General features: G+C 49.8%; 1 protein-coding gene across 2 annotated transcripts in view; it reads right to left on the bottom strand.

Moving 5' to 3' along the window:
- Positions 1-947: 947 nt before the first annotated feature.
- Positions 948-23,915, bottom strand: part of Gtpbp1 (GTP binding protein 1) — a 29,793-nt gene continuing 6,825 nt past the window's right edge. Inside the window, exons 2-12 of one of the 2 annotated variants that reach the window (XM_013024925.1) lie at positions 22,310-22,421; positions 13,450-13,630; positions 12,655-13,003; positions 8,953-9,076; positions 7,789-7,903; positions 5,622-5,766; positions 5,352-5,534; positions 4,768-4,903; positions 4,085-4,263; positions 2,999-3,199; positions 948-1,297 (exon numbers count right to left, since the gene is read on the bottom strand). In XM_013024925.1, the coding sequence (XP_012880379.1) occupies positions 1,205-1,297; positions 2,999-3,199; positions 4,085-4,263; positions 4,768-4,903; positions 5,352-5,534; positions 5,622-5,766; positions 7,789-7,903; positions 8,953-9,076; positions 12,655-13,003; positions 13,450-13,630; positions 22,310-22,421 (1,818 nt within the window). In that variant the 3' untranslated portion in view covers positions 948-1,204. The remainder of the gene's footprint in view (positions 1,298-2,998; positions 3,200-4,084; positions 4,264-4,767; positions 4,904-5,351; positions 5,535-5,621; positions 5,767-7,788; positions 7,904-8,952; positions 9,077-12,654; positions 13,004-13,449; positions 13,631-22,309; positions 22,422-23,915) is intronic. The other variant, XM_013024926.1, reaches the window with a different exon arrangement.

The raw sequence follows: 23,915 nt of genomic DNA on the forward strand, positions 1-23,915 counted from the left end.
CAGGGAACACGACACTGTCAACTTGGAAGAAACTTTTATTGTGAATGCTGGTCTGGTCAGTCCATGGCCACGGGGCAGTAGTAACTAGAAACAGCGGGGAGGGAGGGAGGAGGACCAGCAGCTGGGAAAGAAGGGCAGCTGAGGGCTGGAAGGTGAGGCTGAAGGAGGACCCAGCCAGCTGGGTGTCTGCCCTGGCTAAACAACACCCTGTCCCACCGGGCACCCTAGAAAAGCCGTGGGGCACAGCTCAGTCCTGTGCAGCCTCATCTCCCACCCTGGGCAGCAAAGCTCCCCGTAGGCTAAGTGCTGTGCTGGGCAGGGAAGAATCTTTTTCCACAGCTCCACCTTCCCCCCCTGTACCCAGCTGGGCTCTGGGAACAGCTGGGCAGGATGGAGCTAGGGAAACGGGCACCACACCCAGTCTAGTTACCAGTGCCTGCCACCGACAAAGGTCCAAGTCCTCTGGTGGGCAGATGGCAGAGCCACGGGCGCCGGGGCCAGCCCGCACGAGCACAGGATTGTCTCCAAGGGGAAGCCCACTAGGGCGAGCTGGGGTGGTCAGAGTCCTGCAGCGCTGCTCACACACCACTGCAGTTTGTGATTACGTGCCAGAGGGCCCACGGGGAAAAGAGGGAGAGGGGGAAGCCACCGCGTGCTCCCTGCTATGAAGCCCCGGGTCTTAGACTCTTGAGAGAAGATCCTGAATGCTGACGGCTCCTCAGCCCCAAAGGCAGCCCCATAGAGGGGCTTCCGGTTGAGAAGAGCCGGGCAGGAAGCAGGCTCCTTGAGCCTTCTCACCTGGACAGACACACGGACGGATAGGACAGGCCGGTAGCTAGTTCTTGGAGGCTGGTGGCCGGCCAGGAGGAAAGGAGAACTGACAGGGCCCGGGCAGGCCGCACTCTGCCTCACACACTTACACACTCACACACACACCACACTAAATTGAGAGACAGATATATAATAAAAAGAATAAAAACTAAGGGCCCAGATGTACAAAAGATGTGTGAGTGAGGAAGGAGGCAGGAAGAGGTGGGAGTCGGTCAGTTCTTGGGGAGTTTGGCCATCTTCCTCAGCTTATAAATTACAACCCCCCTGGAAAATGGGGCTGGGACCACGAGGAGGCTCCAGCTGTGGCCGGGGTGAGCGGATGGCGATCTGCGCTGCCCTGCCCAGCCGGTGAGGTGGTCAGAGTGACGAGGATTCAGCAGCCGCTGGCAGGAGTCATACAGGCCCCCTGGGTCTTCACTTTGTGGCGCTGGCCCCCTCGTCGCCGGCCCCCACTGCTAGGCTTGGGCTGAAAAGAGAGAAGGAAGGCACTTGAGAAGCGCTGGCCCCGGGGAGCGGGGCGGCAGGCAGGGAGCACTGGGAGCTGCAGGGACGGTGGACACACCGCCCAGAGAGGCGCAAAACGTGAGCCACGCTGGAGCGGAGGGAAGGAGCGTGCAGAAGGAAAGAACCAGAGGAAGAGCTCAACAAGAGGGAGCCGGGAGGGAGACACAAAGGAGAGACAGAACACAACATACAGAGCCAGGAACATTTCCCTTTCCCAAACAGGCATCCAAAGGAAATAAAAAAGCTGCCGGGAAGCAGCCGCTTAGCTCTGTTAGGCCAGGAGAGAAGTTGGGGAGAGCCCACGGGAGGTGGCGGTAGAAGCAGCGGTGACACAGCCACCCTGCCTCCTGTGTGTGACAGGCACACAGGACCCACTGAGGCAGCATCGCCACCTCTCAGTCACTGGACCACAGTGCACATGCACATCACCTACAGGCTCAAACAATATTTCCTGTGACTATAAAGAAAGACCATGAAAGTTTTTAATTCTTTTTTTTTGGGGGGGAGGGGGTCTGGTCGTGGGGCCTGAACTCTGGGCCTTGGCACTGTCCCTTAGCTCTTCAGCTCAAAACAAGCACTCTACCACTGCAGCCCCAGCGCCACTTCTGGTTTTCTGGTGGTTCATTGGGGATAAGTCTCAGGTCTTTCCTGCCTGGTCTGGCTTTGAACCATGATCCTCAGATCTCAGCTTCCTGAGTAGCTAGGATTACAGGCATGAGCCACCAGCGCCCAGCTTTATTCTATTTTTATTTCATTCAAACTAAAAGCTTTGGTCTGGGCACTGAAAGCTTCTACCTGTAGTCTGGAAGACAGCCCTTTGGGGCCAGCTCATGTAAGAAGGTTCCCTAGACTATCTCCAAAATAAGCAGCAAAAAGCAGGACTAAAGGTATGGCTTCAGTAGTAGAACAAGTGGAAAAGTTGAGTTTAAATCCCAGTACAGTAAAAAAGAAAACACGAAAACCCAAAAGCTAAATTCTAAGACCAGACACAATGGTTCATGCTTGTAATCCCAGCAACTTGGAAATCAGAGGAAGGGAGGATTGTGGCTGGAGGCCAAATCAAGCAAGAAATTAGTGAGACCTCATCTCAACAGTGGTAGTGTGGTGTCTGTCTGTAAGGACAGTAATATAGGAGGCCATAGGGCCAGAGGTCAGGCTGGCAAAAAATAAACAAAAGCAAGATGCTCTCTGAAAAACAACTAAAGCTAAAAGGGCCAGAGGCTTGGCTGAATTGGTAGAGCACCTGCCTAGTAGGAATCGGTTCTGAGTTGAAACTCTAGCTGCACCAAACAAACAAAACCCTAAATAAATGCTCATCAAGATCAATTAAACAGGAGTCATGAGAACCACACATACATTGTGCGTCAGGAGTTATACGAAGCATTTTTCTTTTTTTTTTTTTTTTACCAGTTGTGGGGCCTGAACTTTGAGCCTGGGTGCTATCCCTCAGCTCTTCAGCTCAAGGCTAGTACTCTACCACTTCAGCCACAGCGCCACTTCCGGCTTTTTCTGCTTATGTGATGCTCAGGAATTGAACCCAGGGCCTCATGCATGCAAAGCAAGCGCTCTACCACGGAGCCACCTTCCCTGGGGCTCTCGCCATCACCTCCACAGGATGAGCTGCAGCCCTCCCTGCCCCAGGCCAGGAGGGGCCCACACCCACCTGTGACTGGAGACTGCTGGACGCAGCTGCCTGCCCAGGCCCTAGAGAGGCAGCTTCGTCTCCGGGTGCAGCTGCCCCTACTGCTGGCCCGCCAGATGGGCCCCCCTCTTCTCGCTTGGTCAGGGGGCCCTTTTTCGTCGATTGCATTTTGATCTGCTGGGGTTTGGAGTTCATTGGGGAGTTGTTGGTGGTCTGGAGGAGCTACAGAAGCCAAAGGATGGGGGGGGGGTTGGTGGTGAGCATGAGGCTGGAGCTGCCCACACCTCCCAACCCCACGCCCAGGCTAGCACCACTGTAGTGCTGGGGCCTCTGATGTGGCCCAGCTGCCCTGCCTACCCTGCAGAAAACTCCCTGCCCTTCCACCATCTTAGACTTGGCCCAGAGGCTGCCCCAGCTCTGGACCAAGTTTTAGGGTCAGGCCTCAAGAAGATGCCAGGCGAATACCTTGTTAGGTGGCAACATCTGGAGCTTGTAAGAAATCATAAAAGCTAGACTGGGAAGGTGGCTTAGTGGAGACTGCTTGCCTAGCAGGCATGAAGCCCTGGGTTGGATTCCTCAATAACACATACACAGAAAAGGCCAGAAGCGGAGCTTTGGCTCAAGTGGTGGAGTGCTAGCCTTGAGCAAAAGGAATGAGCTCAAGTCCCAGAATTGGCAAAATAAAGAAAAAGAAACCATAAAAGCCACTGCCCAGGAGTGCTGGGCTCAGAATCTATTTTTGTGGCGCAGGCTCAACCTTACAGGACACTACAGTGGGGCCTAGAGCCTCTGCCAAACTCTCAGCTGGCCCCAAGAGAAGCAGGCCTTCAAGGCCACGAAGTCCCTAGGTCCGGTCCCCAGGGATGCGCCTGAGGAAACCCTTCAGGAGGTAGGGCCAACCTGAGGCTGATTCCAGGATTGGACATGTGCAGTCCATTTCTTCCTTTGCTGAAGGGAAGGGGAGGGAAGACGGCACTGTAGCAACACCTGGGCGCTGGCCCAGCCCCCCTAGAGCAGGGGCATGGGTCCTAAAAAGCCTGTGGTGCTCACAGCCATGGGTGGGGGAGTTCAGTGCTTCCTGGGACAGGACGTCTGCCCCCGTGGTACCTTGGTGATGGTGCCAACAGCCTTGGTGCGGCCTTCCCGGAACACCAGCCGCTGGTCTATGTGCAGGTACTCGGGGGTCTTGATGAAGCGGAAATGGACAGTAGCCTTATCCCCAGTGCGCAGACAGTCTTTGTCCATGCTTAGAATGGTGGCTGTCTGCCTGATGCTCCCACAATGCACTGCAGAGGGAGCAGGAAGGTCAGGCGTGCTAACGGCCTCAGGGCTGGGAGAAGCAGTGAGTGAAAGAAACACTGTGGAGCTGCAGACTAGCTGCAACTAGAGACCTGCTCCCTGCCTCCTTCCCCACCTAGCTGGCCCCCCAAGTCCTGTACTCAGGGCCCCAGTTCCTGAGCTTACATGCACCCCTCACTGGACTGGGAGCTCCTACAATTGAAGGCCCTTGCCCACGGTCTCCTCGCTCTCTGCTGTGTGGCACCCCCTCTTGGGACACAGCAGTGCTCCCCACACACAGTAGGTCCTCGAGGGCGGGTCTGGGGTCAGCCCCCTCGGTGAGCATCTGCAGGACAGAATATGCTGAGACGCATGGGCAGTACTGAGGAATAGCTTGAACGCAATGGACCTCTGCCTCTGGGCTGAAGCTAGAACTAGAGATTGGGTCGCTGAGCACCTTTTGGGATGGGTTCAAGCAGGGCCTCTGGGGCAACTGTACCCTAGACACCTACCCATGGCCTGGTAGCGTGGGCTAATCGTGGTGGGGTGGTGGAGGACAAGAATCTCGGCCTCAAATTCCCAGGAGGCTTGGGGATTCAAGCGCGGAGAAACCATCACCATGCCCTTTCGGATGGATGAGCGCTTGATCTGAAAGCAAGAGGAACCACAGAGCATAGGGACCTCGAGGCCTTCCAGCGTCACGCGCTGGCCGGCCCTGCCCCCACGCCTGACCGCTGGCGTGAACACACCAAGTCCCCGCTGTTCTGGCAGGAAGTCAAGTGACGCGGGGATCTGGCACACCCTCCCCGAACCCCATGTGGAGCAGGGCCCTATGCAGAGTGGACTTCTCATCAAGACGTGGAAGCTCGGGGCCCCTGTTCAGGCATCCAAGGGAGGACCAGAGCCCAGGAGGCAGCGGTCCTGGGTTTGAGTCCTCAGTCGAACACTTACTGGCTGGGAGCCTTAGTTAAGTCACGAGGCTCTGAGCCATTTTCTCATCTATGAAAGTGAGCTGGGGAGCAGCCACCCGAACTGGGGAAGGTGGTGAAGTGCCTTGCACACACAGTGCCAGGGGCATCGGGAAGTGCCCCCTCACCTTCTTCAGTGCAAATGAGGCTGTCTGGCCCCCGCGCACTTCCTTGACGGGCATGCGCTTGCGATGGATCGACTTGACGGCGATGGACAGGAAGTTCCCCAGGGGGTCTGGGCCTAGCAGCAGAGTGTCATTCAGCTTGATCAGGCCCCTCAGCGTCGTGCCTGACACCACGGTCCCCACACCCTGCAAGCACAAGAGGCCAGGCTAATAAGCCGCCCTCCTCCAACTGGCCTACCTTGAGGCCCACCAGCCCCCACCCCGGCCACTCACGGGGACAGAGTAGGTGTCATCAATCTGGAACTCAGCAGGCTCCTCCTCCCGGTAGCTGGTACGTGGGGACAGAAGGTTGAGGAACATTTTCAGCAGTTCTAGATTCTCGCCTGTAACATTGGATATCTGGAATATTGGGCACATCCTAAATGGAGGGGGAGAGAAGAAAGGAAAGAGGTGCTCAGCGGCCAGCTCCTACCCTGCAACCCCAGTCGCCACCTTCTCCGGAGAGCGTCACACACCACTTCTGTCCTGAAGCCCTTCTAGAGCTCGTGGACAACTACCTAGGACTACATGATTTTTCCATCAGTCATTTATTGGCTTAGTGAATCCAACTATTCAGGCTGAATTAAATTCCTTGAGACCAGGTTGTACACAGTCCCATCGCTTCTATAATGGTGCCTGCAAATCAATGAGCTGGAGCAGGGCAGGACAGGACTGTGTCACTGAAACAGGCCAAAAATCCAGGCTGCCCTGAACTGAGCACTATAAACTCAATCACTAGGCAGATAGCTCCTAAGGAGGCCCCTGGCTCTGGGTCAAGGAGTAAATTGGACCAAGATCACTGTCACCAAGCAACTGTCGGGCCAAAGAACTAGCTATCTTGAGTACTATGCTACAGACACCTTTGAATCCTCCATGTTTACATGAGCAAACACCCAATGAATACTTATGGAATGAAAGGACACATTAATAACCTATGATTAGAAAGATTCTGAGAATATAAAAAGCTAATACAGCTGGTGCCGGTGGCTGACACCTGTAATCCTAAATATTCAGGAGACTGAGATCTGAGGATCACAGTTTGAAGTCAGCCTGGACAGGAAAATCTGGTGGTAGAGCACAAGCCTTGAGCTCAAGGACAATGCCCAAGCCTTGAGTTCAAGCCCTAGGACTGGCACAAAAAAATAAAAGCTTATAGAATAATAAAGAATAAGCTACAGCTGGGCACCAGTGGCTCACGCCTGTAATCCTAGCTACTCAAGAGGCTGAGATCTGAGGATAGCAGTTCAAAGACAGCCAACGCAGGAAAGTCAGTGAAAGTCTTTTTTTGTTGTTGGTGGTAGTGGTCATGGAGGCTTTAACTCTAGGCCTGGGAGCTGTCCCTGAGAGCTTTTGCTCAAGGCTAGCGCTCTACCACTTTGAGCCACAGCTCCACTTCCAGTTTTCTGGTGGTTAATTGGAGATAAGAGTCTCACAAACTTTCCTGCCTGGACTGGCTTTGAAAGGTGATCCTCAGGGGCTGGGAAGGTGGCCCAGTGGTAGAGTGCTTGCCTTGCATGCATGAGGCCCTGGGTTCAATTCCTCAGTACCACATAAGCAAAAAGAAAAAAGCCGGGGGGCTGGGAAGGTGGCTCAGTGGTAGAGCGCTTGCCTTGCACGCATGAGGCCCTGGGTTCGATTCCTCAGTACCACATAAGCAAAAAGAAAAAAAAAGCTGGAAGTGGCGCTGTGGCTCAAGTGGTAGAGCGCTAGCCTTGAGCTGAAGAGCTGAGGGACAGTGTCCAGGCCCAGAGTTCAGGCCCCACTACTGGACCCAAAAAAAAAGAAAAAAAGAAAAAAAAAAAGAAAAAAGCCGTAAGTGGCGCTGTGGCTCAAGTGGTAGAGCGCTAGCCTTGAGCTGAAGAGCTGAGGGACAGCGCCCAGGCCTAGAGTTCAGGCCCCAGAACCAGACCCCCAAAAAAATAAAAATAAAGAAAGGTGATCCTTAGATCACAACCCCTTGAGTAGCTAGGATTACAGGCATGAGCTACCAACACCCAGCCTAAGAGACCTTTATCTCCAATTAACAACCAGAAGTGGTGCTGTGGCTCAAAGTGGTAGAGCGCCAGCTTTGAGCAAAAATTACTCAGGGACAGTGCCCAAACCCTGAGTTCAAGTCCCACAACACACACACACACACACACACACACACACACACACACAATCGGTATATGTTTATTCTATACCAGCCAGGCACAGTGCTAAATGCCTTATGTAAGTAAGTACATGGATACACATTATACATGTATGTATACATGCAATGTGTACATGTAATTATGTTTCCTCCTGAACAGTAAGAATGTCCAGAAGATCTCATGCCCGAAGCAGCCAGTTTAGGCCTACTGTTCACCGTGGCCTGCTGGCACCTGCACCTGCTTGGAAGCATCCCGCCCCCACCCCTTACCTCTCAGAGCTGAAATTGGAAGCTGTAACGATCACATCGTCTTTGTTCTGCACAAGCACAGGGATCTTCCGACAGCCCGGTGACTTCAGCAGGCGCTGTAACAGCTTCAGGGTTTCTTAAAGGGTGAAACGGAACAGAATTAGGGGACACAGCCTTCTCTTTAGCCAGACTTCCAGGGTAAGATGGGTCCATTCATTACTGATGCAAGCAGGAGACAGACAGACAGATGGAGTGTTAAATGCCACAATGCCTGGAGAAGCAAAAAGGAGGATCAAAACTTTGGGTGGGTTTGCATTGCCAGTGTGGAAAGCGCACAGATGGGGTCTCTTTTCTAAGGCTGTGAGTCTGAAATTTGGCAGATTTCTCCAGAATCTCTAGAAAGCCCACATCCTGTAGATGAGTAATTTAGAGGTTCCCTGGGAAGGACACTGTTCTTTCCAGAATACTCTATTCCTGAAAAAAAAAATCTCATCTGTCAAAAGGACTTCTTGGTGTTTCTTTTTTTTCTTCTTTTTTTGTTTTTTGTTTTTGGGGTCCAGTTGTGGGGCCTGAACTCTGGGCCTGGGCGCTGTCCCTCAGCTCTTCAGCTCAAGGCTAGCGCTCTACCACTTGAGCCACAACGCCACTTCCGGCTTTTTTTTTTCTGCTTATGTGGTGCTGAGGAATGGAACCCAGGGCCTCATGCATGCAAGGCAAGCACTCTACCACTGAGCCACCTTCCCAGCCCTCTCTTGGTGTTTCTTAGAAGTGTGCAGAGGCTCTTATGATGAGGTTTTTCACAGGCCACACCACACTTCTCCCTAATAATCCGCATCAGAGAAGAAGAGGTACACGAAGGCCTACTCCCACAAGCCCAAGTGGAAACTCCGCCTGAACCCCTCCATGTCCATCTAGCTTCAGTGGCACAGCCCCCCGTCTGCTGCCAGGGCACATCTGCAAAGAGGTGCCAGATTGGGAACCTTAAAGATCCTCTGCATTGAACTGGAAGGAACTAAGAACAGAGGGAAATTCTAGGCCATACTCGTACCAAGAACTAAATAGGGGAAGGAGCAGCAGCAGCAGATTTGAAAGAGGAAACTCTGGGCTGAAGGCCTGGCAACAGACCACCCCGAGACAGTGCTGCCAGTTCCAGAGGTCACCAGCTGCGGTGCGGGCCTCATTTACCTTGCAGGATGTTAGCAGGACACATGTCGATCTTGGTGACTACTACGAAGACAGGTACATTAAGTGCCAATGCCAAGCCCAGGTGCTCCTTGGTCATCCCCACGATGCCAGCGTTGCTACCCACCTGTCCCAATGCAGAAAAAGAACGGTTAGGACAAGAGGAATAGTCTGCTGTTGCTAGGGATCAGGGTCTCAAAGAAAGCTGTGTGTGAAAGCTGGGCCGGGCCCAGATGGCGTTGACCTGTGCACACGGACTTCTGTCAGAATGAATTCAACTTAACATCTCTGGACCCTTAGTTTCCCATCTCTAAAATGGGGATAACCATCTCCACTTCAGAAGGCCGAGCTTGCAGGTTAGATGTCCCAATATTATGTGAAGGTTCTAAAACAAAAACCCAGCATGAACTGTTTGTGCAGTGGCACATCAACCTTCCAGTAATAATACAAGCTTTTCAGACTCACGAAACAAATTAAGAGCACATGGAACTGCTGGGTATGGTGGTGTGGGCCTGTAATGCCAGCACTTAGGAGATCGAGACAGGGCATCAGGGAGCTTGAGGCCAGCCTGGATGATATATAGCAAGTGCCAGCCCAGTCTGGGCTACACAGCAAGATATTGTCTCAAAAAACAAGAAAAGCCAGGCACTGGTGGCTCACACCTGCAATCCTAGCTACTCAGGAGGCTGAGATCTGACAATTGTGGTTCAAAGCCAGTGCAGGCGGGGAAGTCTGCGAGACTCTTATCTCCAATTAACCACCAGAAAACCAGAAGTGGTGCTGTGGCTCAAGTGGTAGAATGCTAGCCTTGAGCTGAAGAACACAAAGACAGCGCCTAAGCCCAGAGTTCAAGACCTACAACCAACAAAAAAATAAAAAGAAAAAAAAGAAAAATTATAGGGCTTATGTTCAAAATGCAATGCACAAAAGGAAAAAGAAACTTTTTATTGTTTTTGGTGCCAGTCCTGGGGCTGGAACTCAGAGCCTGGGCGCTATCCCTGAGTCTCTTTGTGCTCAAGGCTAGCACACTACCACTTGAGCCGCATCACCATTTCTGGCTTTTTCTGAGTAGTTTCTTGGAGATAAGAGACTTGTGCACTTTCCTGCCCGGAATGGCTTTGATGTACAATCCTCAGATATGAGCCTCCTGAGTAGCTAGGATGGCAGCATGAGCCACCAGCATCTGGCTGAAAAAGCAACTCTTACCTTCTGACATAGGCTAATCATCCATAAACACTTTTAAAAGAAGAGAAAATAAATTTTAAAAAGCAAGCTATAGGTAGTATGCCTCCATACAGAGGCGAGTAACTGGGGATGGATGCAGCCATGCATGTGATTAGCACGTGCAGGCCCTGCGTCCACCCCAAAACCACAAGAGAAAAACAGGTGAGCAGTATTAAACTGTTTGAAAAAACGCAGCTGTAATAGAAGACAAGTGAGGAATATCTGGGATAATATAAATACAGACAAGTTACCGGCCACTTTCTTGGCTGCAGTAACAGTAGGAGATAGCACTTACTATGCTAAGTACTGGGGTCCACAACTCACTTTAAATGATTCAACCAAAAAAAAGGAAACAAATACATGTACCTTACCCATACATCATGTTAATGTTGACTCTAAATGGTGGGTTCATTCTTTATGTAACTTACACAATATGAAATAATATATATTGTATTAATAAAAAAAAAAAAGCTGAGCGACAATGGCTCATTACCTGTAATCCTAGCTACTCAGGAGGCTGAGATCTGAGGATCTCACTTCAAAGCTAGCCCAAGCAGACAAATCTGAGTGATCCTTATCTCCAATTAACCATTAAAAGTCAGAAATAGATGTGCGGTTCAAGTGGTGAAGTACCAGCTGTGATGAAATTTCAAGCCCCAGGACTGGCAGAGACAGACAGGCACTCAGACACAGAGAAAATGCTACCTGATTTGATGGCTACTCATTGCATGCATATATTGAAATATCACATTGCACCCTATAAATATGTTAATTAAATGTGTTAATTAAATGAAAAAAAAGTACAGTAGCTCAAGCCTGTCATCCATAGTCACTTGAGAGACTGAGATGGGAAAGAGTAGTTTAAGGCCAGCTAGGCAGAATTTCAGAGATCTCATCTTAAGCTATGGCTGGGCACAGTGAGGTACCATCATTCCAATGGCCCGCAGTCCAGGCCTACACGGTCATAAAAGGAGACTATCTCAAAGATGACCACCATGAAATGGAACTGGCTGAGGAGCTTAAGTGGTACAGGGTGTGTCTAGCAAGTGAGGCCTGAGTGCAAACTCTAGTACCACAAAAATAAAATAAAAAGAACAAAAAGCACCTACTGCTCCAAATCGACCCAATCATCTTCCACTGAGACTACTTCCTGATCAGCAGTTGTCCTCTAGTAATCAAGAGAGCTGGTGACAGACCTTGCAATGCTCCAATGAATGCGAGATGAAACCATGATGTAACCCACAGATCTCAGGTGCAATGCCAGGAAGCTCAGGCAGAGAGCTGCCAGGAGTCCCTGCACAAGAAACCCAGCCTCTCTCTCTGTCCATTATGGGAGTTGGCCTGAGAACCTGTGTTTGTGGGGCAACTTGAGCAGGTTTGCTAGGAACAGATGTCTGTGTTTCCCACACTTATTAACGCAGGCAGCTGAAGAACTAGGAAGGGGAAGGAAGGACATGCCAGACGAAAATAACACTTGTGCAAGTGCCTCTCCTCCCTTGCCTCCCTGCATGAGGTGAGCGGGGACTGTGCAGGTGTGGGCCTCACCATTCCCACTCTGTCTGGTGAAGAAACTCAGCGGGGCAGACAGGCAAGCATGGCAGTATGAATGAGCCAATACGAGTTCTCTGCTTTCTCTCCTTCCCAGTGACTCTGCATGGTAAGCTGCTCAGAACCTAATCATGGACTGGGAAGGTGGCTCAGTGGTAGCGTGCTTGCCTAGCATGCATGAAGCCCTGGGCTCCATTCTTCATTACCACATTCACAGAAAAAGTTGGAAGTGGCACTGTGGCTCAAGTGGTAGAGTGCCAGCCTTGGGCAAAAGAAGCACAGGGGCAGGACTGGCAAAACACACACACACACACACACACACACACACACACAATTAATTATACTATGGGCTAAGGGCGTGGCTCAAGTGGTTGAGCCTGCCTAGCAAGAGTGAGATCCCAAGTTCAGACCCCAATACTTCCTCCACCCCCCAAAAAAATATCTAATCACACTAAGTATAGCTCTCTGGGAGGCCCCATGACCAACATGTCCTAGATCTGGTTGTGTCACCAGAACCCAAGGCCTGGCCCATAGGAAGCTCCCAGTAACGGCTGCACCTGACTAACATTCCTTCCTCTCTGACTGGAGGCCCCCTTGCCTGCTGCCTGGGCCTTCTGACAGGGGGCGCTCCCTCCATGCCTTCCCTAGGCCTCCCCTCTTTGAGAGGCCTGACGTGGCCTCCTGTAGTACCAGGAAGAAACGTTTCTGAAGGTAGTAAGCTCCAGGAGAAACCCTCATCCATGCCTCTCGCAAAAATAAGTCTGCAAACGAGGCCCTGTTTATACCAGGAGCATCAAGGTAAACCGCTGGAGAAGACCTCAGTGCTTAGAGAGCCCACAGCACAGGCCGTGGCCTCGGAATGACAGCGAGCCCCTGCATGTGATGGCCCAGCTGCCCTTCTCTGACGTCCTCTGGGGAGCACCTCCCCCTTACCATGAGCATGCAGAAGTCAGGCAAATGGCCAGTCATGCCGAAGACGGTGGTCTTCAGGTACTTTTCGTGGCCAGCCAGGTCAATGAAGGTAACGACCTTGGAGGACTGCTCACAGATCTTTGTCCACTCCAGGCTGCCACCGTGGCTGTCAGGTTTGTTCACCACATTGCCTTCGCTGTCAAAGCCCAGAATGTCGTTGCCCACACTGCTGGTGCGGCCCGATTCAATCTCGTGTTTGTGGCGGAAGAGTTTCTGGCGGGCAAAGCCACGGCCATTGTCCAGCTCTCCGTGCGTCAGGACCCCCAGAAGCGTGCTTTTGCCGGCATCCACATTGCCCACCACTGCTACCCTGCATGGACACAAACCCATGCATCTGTGTGAGAGTCCGTGGGTGAAGGACAGCTCAAGAGCCTGGAACTCGATCCCCGAGTCCAGGCTTGGCCCTGCACCCCTCAACTCACGGTGTATTGCCAATGTCCCTGGAGCCACGTCCAGGGAGTGCAATGCCCTTTGGCGCCCTGTGACTAAGGCCTATTTCTCCAACTTCCACCCCGGAAGAACCCCAAAGTGGATTTTCAGCCACACAGCTCCCATAGTACCCACAAAATGCAGGCTGTACCCTCTCTTACACTTCCCAGAAACAGTGATGCTATCCTAACCCAGGCACTTTTCGCCCACTCAGGAAGGGCGAGAGCTGACAGGGTGGGTGTCACAGGCCCCATCATCATTCTCAGCTGGGCCCTGACCACATGATTCCACACGGAGCACCCCGGAACAGTTTTCAGGCCTCCTCACCTGACCTCCAGGAAGTCGTTGTCTCCTACTCGTTTCCGAACCAGGTAATCCCGCACACGGCCACCAGCTTCTTGACGCTCCCGCAGGAGGATGACATCCGCCTCTATCTGCTCCGCCATGCTCTTCACTGTGGCATAGGAGGCCTCCATGTCTGCTTCACTCAGCCCGTACTCAGTCCCATCTGGTGACAAGAGAGCAGGCATCAGCCACAGAGAGAGTCCTAACCAATCAGCCAGGCAACAAGCCAGCCAGTCAGCCCCAACTAACCAAGGACCTGCCTGGGCACTGGAGAGCACAGTCTCTACCTGAGTGCAAACAGGAAGCGCAGAGTTAAGATGTGACAGTGCCAGCGGCTTCCCCACCAAGCAGGGCACTGGGCAATTCACTCAACTACAGTCACCGCCACTCTCCTGGGTATTAAGCCCCCGCACTGGGAATGCAGGTGTCCTTAGTGAGTTCACTGCCACACAGGAGAGAGGGAAGAAATTAATTAACTACAACAGGGCTCCAGCACTGTGCTGTTGAAAGCACAGCATGGAGCTGGGTGCAGGTGGCTCACGCCTGTAATCCTTGCTACTCTGAGGATCGAGGTTCAAAGCCAGCCCAGGCAGGAAAGCAGGAAAGTCCATGAGACTCTTTATCTCCAATTAACCACAGAAAATCAGAAGTAACCTTGTGGCTCAAGAGGTAAAGTGGTAGCCTTGATCTGAAGAGCTCAGGGACGGCGCCCAGGCCCAGAGTTCAAACCCCATGATGACCCCCCCCCAAAAAAAGACAAAAAAAGAAAAAGAAAGAAAGCAAAGCAGGACCTGGAGAAGGGCAGTTTGGGGGCACTGACTCCAAACCTGGTCTTCAGGGGTGAGAAAGAAATCCACAGAGAAAACAGGGCAGTCTGCCAGTGAGACAAAGCATGGAGCATAGCAGAGGGTGGTACAGTCAGGAAAGACACTCAGGGTGATGGGGGTGCAGTCTAGGGGACAGGGGGGCGGCCAGAGAGAGCTGCTGGGGCAGGACAGCAGACAGCAGCAAAGCTGAGAGTGATAACACAATCAAATCAAGGTGGGTTATAGAGATCTCATGGCTAAGCAAGCAAGAGGCCAGATACAGGAAGCAGAGAGAAGTAATTCGAGCCATCTACGCAACCCATGAGGACCGAAGATGGAGGAAATGGAGATTTCTGGATTATTTAGAGGTAGACTTTTAACTCAGGTGTGGCTCAGGTAACGTGTCCAGCAAGCAGGTGAAAAAGGAGTTCAAGTCCAGGAAGAGGAGGGGAGGCAAGGAAGGAGGGTGGCTCTTGTTCCCCAGTGCCTACATACCGTAAGCCACCTGTAGCTTCTTCTGGGTGCTGTGGGGTTTAACTCCCACCCCTGCGCTTTCAGCCTTTCCCTGGGCCCCTTGTGGGGTGAGCCCCTTTAGCAGAGCAACCTCTTCTCTTCTGCTACCTAAAAACCTTGTGCCAGGAGTGCTCCCTGCCTCCCTCTCCAATGCTCTCCTGAAACAAGCCTGTCACATTTACACTAAGAAAAGGGCTGGGGGCATAACTCAAGTGGTAGAGCACCTCACTAGAAAAAGAAAGCCACCTTCTTTCCCTTTTTCCTATTTACCTCCTGGGCTATCAATAGCTCCAGAGTAGCCCACCTTGTAGACCATCCAACTCTACTTGCTCTTAATTGACTATTTTTCCTGAAGAAAGTTTACAGACATCACCAATGGCTTTCCAGCATGCTATACCGCTGCCATCCTGCCTTGCCTTCTGAGGCACAATTGTCTCACCTGTCGTCATCAAAGACCTTCTTCTCACCAGATGCCTGAATCCGAGCTACTCAAGAAGCTGAGATCTGAGGACCATGGTTCAAAGCCAGCCCAGGCAGGAAAGTATGTGAGACTCTTATCGCCAATAAACTACCCAAAAAAGCCAGAAGTGGAGCGCTGTGGCTCAAGAGGAAACTTGTGACAATGCCCAGGCCCTGAGTTCAAGCCCCTGCCCCACCCCACCCTCATCTACTTTCTTCTAAACTTCATCCTTAGCCATCTTGAGGCTTCATCTTGAGTCTTCATCTATGGCTCCAACTGGTTTTGTTGTTGTTTTTCCAGTCCTGGGGCTTGAACTCGGCCTGGGCACTGTCCCTGAGCTTCTTTTGCTCAAGGCTAGCACTACCATTTGAGCCTCAGCACCACTTCTGGCTTTTTCTGTTTATGTGGTACTGAGGAATGGAACCCAGGGCTTCATGCATGCAAGGCAAGCACTCTACCACTAAGCCACATCTCCAGCCTCCCACTGTTTGACAACCTCAAAAACATTGCTATGGAGTAGTATCTTCCTCCCTGAGCTCCATACCAAGTTTCCAATGACCTGGATGATAACTCTAGAAGTCTCATCCAATTTCAACCACCAGCACCCAAATAATTTGCCTCTAAAGCTCTAGGTAGGCATTGCTACTTCCTCTTAACAGTGTAGCAAATAGCCAGGCATGGTGGCATACGCTTGTAATCCCAGCACTATAGGAGGCAGACACGGAGGGATCAGAGGATAGTAAATTTAGTATTAGTCTGGATCAGAGAGATTCTACTTAAAAAAAAAAAAGCGGGGTAAATAGAAGCCAGTGGCCTCAGAGTGGGACCTTATGAACTGTGGTCTTCTGAGTCCAAATTTAGAGCCTGGTCCTTTGCCAGTGTCCCTCTTGCTGGTGGACCTCCCTTCCCCTTCCAATAATGACAACACGTTCCTTCTGGTCACCTGCTGATTCCAGCTCTTCATCATGCCCTTCCTTCTCACTGTCTACTCTGTTTGCCAATCCACTGCCACCCATCTGACTCCAGCCATTATTCTACCCGAGTCACTGCAACAGACTTTCTGTTAGTCTCAGCAGATCCAGCTTACTCTCTCCTCATCCTGTGTAGATCCACACACTTAAGTCCCCAAAGGAATCTCAACCCTAAAGACATCACTTCCACATCAAACCTCCCAATGACTGTTAAGAACCAGTAGCCTTTCCATCCCAATCCCCTAAGGCCTCCCCAGCTTGTATACTCCCTTCTCAACCTCCTCATCAGCTCTGCCCCAGTCCACGTGGCCCAAGCACTCCTTCCGCTAGCTCCTGCATGTCCCAGCTCTACAGTTTTGCTCATGGACTTCCTGTCCCACCAGAGCCAGTCAGGAGGTATCCTGGGAAGGGCCTGACGCACTGTCTTGCTCAGAGGCCCACAGACATTTCTCGCCCTTACAGCCTTGTGCAATGGTGCTTTGGACACAGGCCCTTGCTGACCATATAACATGTTGAGGATGGGACTGTATTTCAACCATTCCTTGACCCTTGATGCCCCACAGGGGTGGCTTTTCAACCTCAGGTCCCAAACATTGGTAAAAATACAATGCAAATGAACCCAAACAAAGCAACAGGTTGTGGGGAGGAAGAGAGGTTCTAAGTATATGGGCAAGTGAACTCTGAACACTTTCTGGGTTAGAGAAGGGCTGTGTTAGAGAAGTGATCCTCAAGGAACACATCTTGTTATCTTGTGTGCACTTCTGTGTGTACATGTGCACACATATGCATGTGACACCTGCCAATCCTAGGGTTTGAACTCAGGGCTTGGGTGTTGTCCCTGAGCTTTTTTGCTCAGGATGGTGCTCTACCACTTGAGCTACAGGGCTACTTCAGGCCTTTTGGTGGTTAATTGGAGATAAGAGTCTCATGGACTTTCCTACCCAGGCTGGCTTTGAACCGAGATCCTCAGATCTCAGCCTACTAGTAGCTAGGTTTATAGGCATGAGCCACTTGTGCCCAGCCAGAAGGTATTTTTCTTTGGCTTTTTTTATTTTTTGTCAGTCGGAAGGCTTGAACTCTGGGTCTGGGTGCTGTCCCTCAGGTCTTCAATTCAAGGCGCACGCGCTACCACTTGAGCCACAGTGTTACTTCTGGTTTTCTGGTGATTTATTAGAGATAAGAGTCTCATGGACTTTCCTGCCCAAGCTGGCTTTGAACTGTGATCTTCAGATCTCAGCCTCCTGAGTAGCTAGGATTACAGGTGTGAGTCACCAGCGCCTGTTAATGTTTTGCGGGGGGGCAGTATATTTTTACTGGGGTTTGACCATAGGGTCTCACGCTTGTGAGGCAGGTGGTCTATCACTCGAGTCAGCCCTTTTTACTCGGGTTATTTTTTCAGATGCTTGTACCTTTGCCTCCCTTGTACCATCATGCTTAGTTTACTGACTGAGGTCTCAGTAACTTTTTGCCCGAACTGGTCTCAAACCCTGATCCTCTTGAGCAGCTGGAGTTACAGACACAAGCCACCTGGACGCCTCACTTCTACCTATTCCCCTCTGACAGTATATGGAAAATCAGTGCTTTCAGATCCTGCTCCACACCAGGGTGTGTCGACAATGTCACCTTGTCCATCAGGGATCTCGGTCATACTACCCTTCTCTAGCACTCACTGCATTCTTCACTTTAGGAGTGGAGACAAAAGCTGCAGAGGTCCAATTACTAAAGGCCACAGACTCAGCCACGCACAACCCTAATCAGATTTCCCTCCCACCAGTTCATTTACCTTTCATAAGCCCAGTGTGCTGCAATGACTCCCCAGACTTTAGGGATAAGTGTCTAACCAATTCAGCATGGCATTCAAGGACCCTCATACCTGAGCCCTGTCTATCTGTCCAGTCTCCCCTCTTGACCTCACTCTCTACTCCCACCTTACTGGCTTACTTCTAACCCACTAAATACGCCTGTCTCCAGTGTGTCATGCCTTCTTGCGTCATTCCCTTTGCCCACTCGTCACCATCTCCATTTACCTGGAAATTCCTGTTCATGGCTTAGGACCAACCCAATAGCCCGTATAACCTTTCCTGATCGCCCTCCCCCCCCCCCCGCATGAAGATACAACATCCTTCCTATGTCCCCTGTACTTTAATGGAGCACCTGGTCACAATCATGACTCTGAAAAGGTCATGATTTAGTGTTTAGGAAATGAACAAAGTTGGAAAGAAATCTCACGGTAAATCAACCACACAGCCTGGGATCCTGAAAATGTTAATACTGCAACTGCTAATACTAACATTTATTTATACATCATGTGATTTCTTTGAATTTCCACGAATTCATCATGGGATAGGTTCTATTGTTATCCATATTTTGAGACAAAGAAAAAGTCCCAGGCAAACCCAACCCTGCCAAGCTCTAAACCTAAACTACAAGGCTCCATTAACTTGCCTCCTTGTAAAATACCAACCTTACATTAAGAACAAACACAGAGCCAGGCATCAGTGGCTCACGCCTGTAATCCTAACTACTCAGGAGGCTGAGATCTGAGGATCGAGGTTCAAAGCCAGCCCGGGCAGGAAAGTTCATGAGACTCTCATCTCCAATTAATCACCAGAAACCCAGAAGTGACACTGTGGCTCAAGTGGTAGAGTGCTCGCCTTGAGCAAAAGAGTTCAGGAACAGTGAGTGCCCAGGCCCTGAGCAGAAAATAATTTTTTTTACATCCAATTGTTTATACACCATTCTCTGAGGCAGGATGGAGAAGGTGTCATTCCCTCTTCTCCAGAGGAAGGCCATGACAGAGAGGTGAAGCACCAAGGACTATAGGAAGTAGAACGAAGCCCACCCCTGGGTCCCTGCATCTGGTTCAGTCTGTTTGATGTTCAACTTGCTGAACTAGTTCTGACCTCTTTTTGCCTTTAAAGAATCCAGCAGGCAGGAGTCACTATGCACGGCATAGCACCCAGCTAGGCGATGGGAGGATAATGCTGGGGTGTGTGGGAGATGGGCTAATGGGTGTTTGACATCTTATGCTTTGCCACAGGAGGGTTAATTAGTTGTGAGTTGCCAAGGCAATAAATTCAGAGTACAGAGTAAAGGACAAGAAGGAGGGAGTCTTAAGAATCTAGGTCTTTCCCGGAGCCTGAAGCAGGAGGATAAAATTTGACACCAGCCTGGGCTACATACTGAACACCTTCCTCCGCAAATTAAAAAAAAAAAAAGAAAGAAAGCAAAGAGAAAAAAGAAAAGAAAAAGCTGAGTCTTCAAGACTAGTCACACCACTTGTCAAAACTGACCTTTATGTGGTTTCTGAAATGCTATAAGCATGAAGTGATCTTTGAATGGCTCATCTTATTAAATAAAGCCTGCCAAACATATACTGGACAAGCTTTCAAAAGCTTTTTATTGTGAAAATACTGTACAAAGGGGTTACAATTACATGGGTAAGGTTATCAGTGATTTCTTAGTCACCAAGTCGAATGGCCTTTTCTGAACCTAAAAGTACTTTCAGCCTGGGGAGTATTCAACAATGCCAACCAACTTTATCCCCTCTTGACATGCAGCACCCTGGGTCTGCCTATCTCTCTTACCAAGTCTTCTTTTAGGTGATAAAACCCATGACTGAGGAGGTGGCAGCAAGAATGAGGAGAGATAGGAGACACATTTCACAGGGAAGTATATCAGTATTTGGAGATCAAACCTTTCTTTTGTCATCTTGTGGCATTTCCAAGTACTGTTTCCTATTCAATTCTTGGTGTATATGACGTCTTTCCTCCTTGAAGAAGGTACCAGATACTAACTATTCAGGAGGCTGAGATCTGAGGATTGTAGTTTAAAACCGGTCCAGGCAGAAAAGTCCCCATGAGACCCTTATCTCCAATAAACTGCTCAAAAAGGCTAGAAGTGGCGCCATGGCTCAAGTGGTAGAGTGCTAGCCTCAAGCACAAAGAGACCCAGGGAGGGCTGGGAAGGTGGCTCAGTGGTAGAGCGCTTGCCTTGCATGCCCGAGGCCCTGGGTTTGATTCCTCAGCACCACATAAGCAAAAAGAAAAAAAGCTGGAAGTGGCGCTGTGGCTCAAGTGGTAGAGCCCTAGCCTCGAGCTGAAGAGCTGAGGGATAGCACCTAGGCCCAGAGTTCAGGCCCCACGACCGGACTCAAAAAAAACAAAAAACAAAAACAAAGAGACCCAGGGACAGCGCCCAGGCCCTGAGTTCAAGCCCCAGGACCAGGAGAAAAAAAAAAAAAAGAAATAAAATTTACCCCTCACTAATGCTGGGGATCAAACTTAGGGCCTGCCTAGAACATGCTAGGTAAGCAGGCTACTACTAAGCTACACCTCTAGCCCCAAAGACCAGATTTTTAGTATTCAATAGAGAACTGGGAGTATGGATCAGGTGGTAGAGTGCTTGCTTAGCAAGTACTAGGCTCTGAGTTATAAACCCAGTTCAGGAAAAAAATAACATAAAGTATCTAAAAGAACTATGCAACAGTATCAAATCTTAGAAGATACTTTTTAATTTTTATTTATTTTTTTATTTTTAGGTTGGTCATGGGGCTTGGACTGAGGTGCCTGGGTGCTGTCTCTAAACTCTTTTGCTCAAGGCTAGCACTCTACTACTTTTAGTCACAGCTCTACTTCCCATTTTCTGGTGGCTAATTGTAGATAGAGTCTCATGGACTATCCTGCCAGAGCTGGCTTTGAACCTTGATCCTCAGATCTCAGCCTCCTAATTAGCTAGGATTACAGGAGTGAGTCATCAGCATCTGGTGAGAAGATACTTTTCAATAGATTTTTGCCAACTAGTCAGGGGAAAAAATTGGGGGGGGGTAGTCTTGGGAATTGAACCCAGCCTTGTACATAGTAGACGAGTATCTTACCTCTGAGCAATACTCCAACCCTTTTACTTTTTAAGGGTCTCCCTAAATTGCCCAGGCTGGCCTCCAACTTGTGACCCTCCTGTCTCTACCTCCCAAGTAGCTGGGATGACAGGCTTAGACTATCCTGCTCAGCAATTCCATTTACAAAAGAATTATTACCTGCCTTTACAAAGACTACAGTGAGCAAAGAAAACTGGTGCCTTAATGATGTATCCAGGCCCATCCTGGGGCTTTCTGCAAAGATGGCAAGAGACAAGTGCCAGTATGGGCTGAACTCATTCATGTTAACGATCTTAGGAAGTGAAGCGGTGGCTCTCGTGGTAGAGCACAAGCTTTAAGTAAAAAGGCTCAGGGCAGCATTCAGGCTATGATTTCAAGTCCCAGGACTGGCACCAAAAAGAAAAAAAAAATCTCACTCAAAGCATTTCTTTGAGTTGGAGATGTGGCTCAGATAGTAGAGCACCTGAGTGAACGCCAGCATCAGACAGTGAATTTGAGTCCCAGTTTTGGGCAAAAAAGAAGGAAAAAGAAAGAACTCAAGAAACAATCTCAGGTGTCATATTTCAGAAAAGATGGAGCACCATTCCTCTACATCATCTGGGATCCAGTCCCGGGCTCCCTTCCTCTAAAACAGGAGGCCCATCGCAATGAATAAGTAGGTTGGATGACAATAACTAGCATGCTCTCAAGTGTACATGCCTGTCAGGATCTACTGGGGAGAAACGGGACCTCTGTTATCACAGCTATCCAGACTGAATGGTCATTGTGTTCTGGGCCACAACCTGACTGAGAAGAGGAACTCTGGGCATCTGTTCCTTGCTGACACAAAGAAGAATGACAGATTCTCTACTAAGCAGGATACAGAGAATGACGGGATCCATAAACAGGGCTTGGAGAGAAGAATTGGATTTTCCCAGGCTAGACCAACTCTAGAGCTAAAACTTGTCCTGTTACCTTGGAAAAGAAGTTTCCTTGCTTGCTGCTCCATTTCCTTTTATGCAAATGGGGAACACCTGTGCAACTGCTTGGATTCGTTATAGCCAAGCACATGGTGACCACTATGGTGGGAGCTGACGTGAGCTCTGCCTGCTTATGTTCTCCCAACAGTTCTGGCGACACTAAGCATCACTGCAACTGAGACATATGAATGGTGACAAAGGAGGCAAATGTGCTCTAAATAATTGTTTAAAATAAATGAAAGGAAAACTATGCTCACCTGATCCCTGCCCAATGACATATATGGTCTCTCCGCATCCCTCGTCCATCCTCTCCCACATCTGCCGAAGTAGGCTGTCATACTGCTCTGATGTAGGGCTCACTAGAACCAGCTAGAAGAGAAACCAACAGCCTTAGGACCACACTTACTAGACAGCACCAGTCAAAGCTGATCAACAGCCTGACCAAAGACCCTATCAAACCCACAGTACCCTAATTGGAAACAGCTGTGCAGCCCAGCCCCCTCATGTCCTCTCTTCCTCTCCTAAAGCAGCCTTATATGATCCAGATGATGTACAACCTGAGTACATCTGAGCCACCACCCACGAAGAGGTGTAAGCAGCCTGCCTCTGAGTTTCGTAAGAGGGGCAGGAACCAAACAACTGAGGAGCTGGCACTACAGGAAGAAGCTGATGAGCAGTGCTTTACACCCATGTGCCAGTCTACCTGCAGTGTGCATCTGGAAATTCAAGGACAGAAAGCTCATATACATCCAGCAGCTCCCACAATAACCGAAGAATGTTGTTCCACCTCATATTAGCTACCTTGATTATTTGGGAAACAGTGGTGAAAACTGCCTAGGAGAGTCATCTTCATCAACGAAAATATCACTACCACTGAAGTAAGCATAAGCATCATTGCTGTGTAAATTCTGTCCATCACATTGAAGTATTGACCACTTATTTGGGGAGGTCTTTCACCAAGAGGCACCTCAGACAATTCCTATGTGACCTTGGACAAAGAACTTAACCTCTCTGAATCTCAGTCTATAAAACAGAAATGCCACCTTACATCCTAAAGCTACTGTAGAGACCAACTACAATAGCATGTACAACATTGAGCCCACAGCTCAGTAAATGGTCACTGTGTTTTCTTTACCCAGTTGTTTCTAGGAAAACCTTCTTCTATGAAACTCACCACAAATGTTCACTGTTTCTCCCTTCAAAAGCTTCTTAGAGCCTTAGGTCCCCACATGAGATTGTGGTAAGTGTGTCTTAACTACTAGGCTTTACACTTTTCAGGACTTAATCTATTAAATCCATTCCTTTACTCCTCCACATGACTTTTCTTTTCAATACCATCAATATTTGTATTATATTTGGCTTCTGAATTTCAAAACTATGAGGATTTCCCAGCTCTTTATCACTTCCTTACCCATGACCATTACACAGACTGGTCAGAAAATAAAAGGTCCTATCCTCTCTGCAACGTTACCCTACAATTTCCTGTCTTCAAGTTTCTTCAGCACCTTGGCTGGGTATTGACCTCTACCTGGTCCACTTCTGAGTCAGATGCCTATCCTATAACTTCCTGAATTGACTCATAGAAGCTTGCAATAATAAACTGGACACTGCCTGGGTCACATGGCCTCGCCCTTTTCCCCAACCTTCTGTCTCTCTGAGTTTGCCACCCCTCATGATAGCATTAGAGGAACCAGACAGGACCACTGTGACAAACAGGAGCCACCTCGCTTCCAAGTGCTGAGACTAGAAGGACAAAGAACAGTTGAGCAATTGCTTACTTAGGATGCAGCGAAGGACTAAGTTTCTGGTCAGCATAAGCTATGAAAATTCACAAACATTTTCAAAGCCCCATTAAAAAAAAAA

Source organism: Dipodomys ordii, unplaced genomic scaffold (assembly GCF_000151885.1).
Source record: "Dipodomys ordii isolate 6190 unplaced genomic scaffold, Dord_2.0 Scaffold79, whole genome shotgun sequence".
Classification (NCBI taxonomy): domain Eukaryota; kingdom Metazoa; phylum Chordata; class Mammalia; order Rodentia; family Heteromyidae; genus Dipodomys; species Dipodomys ordii.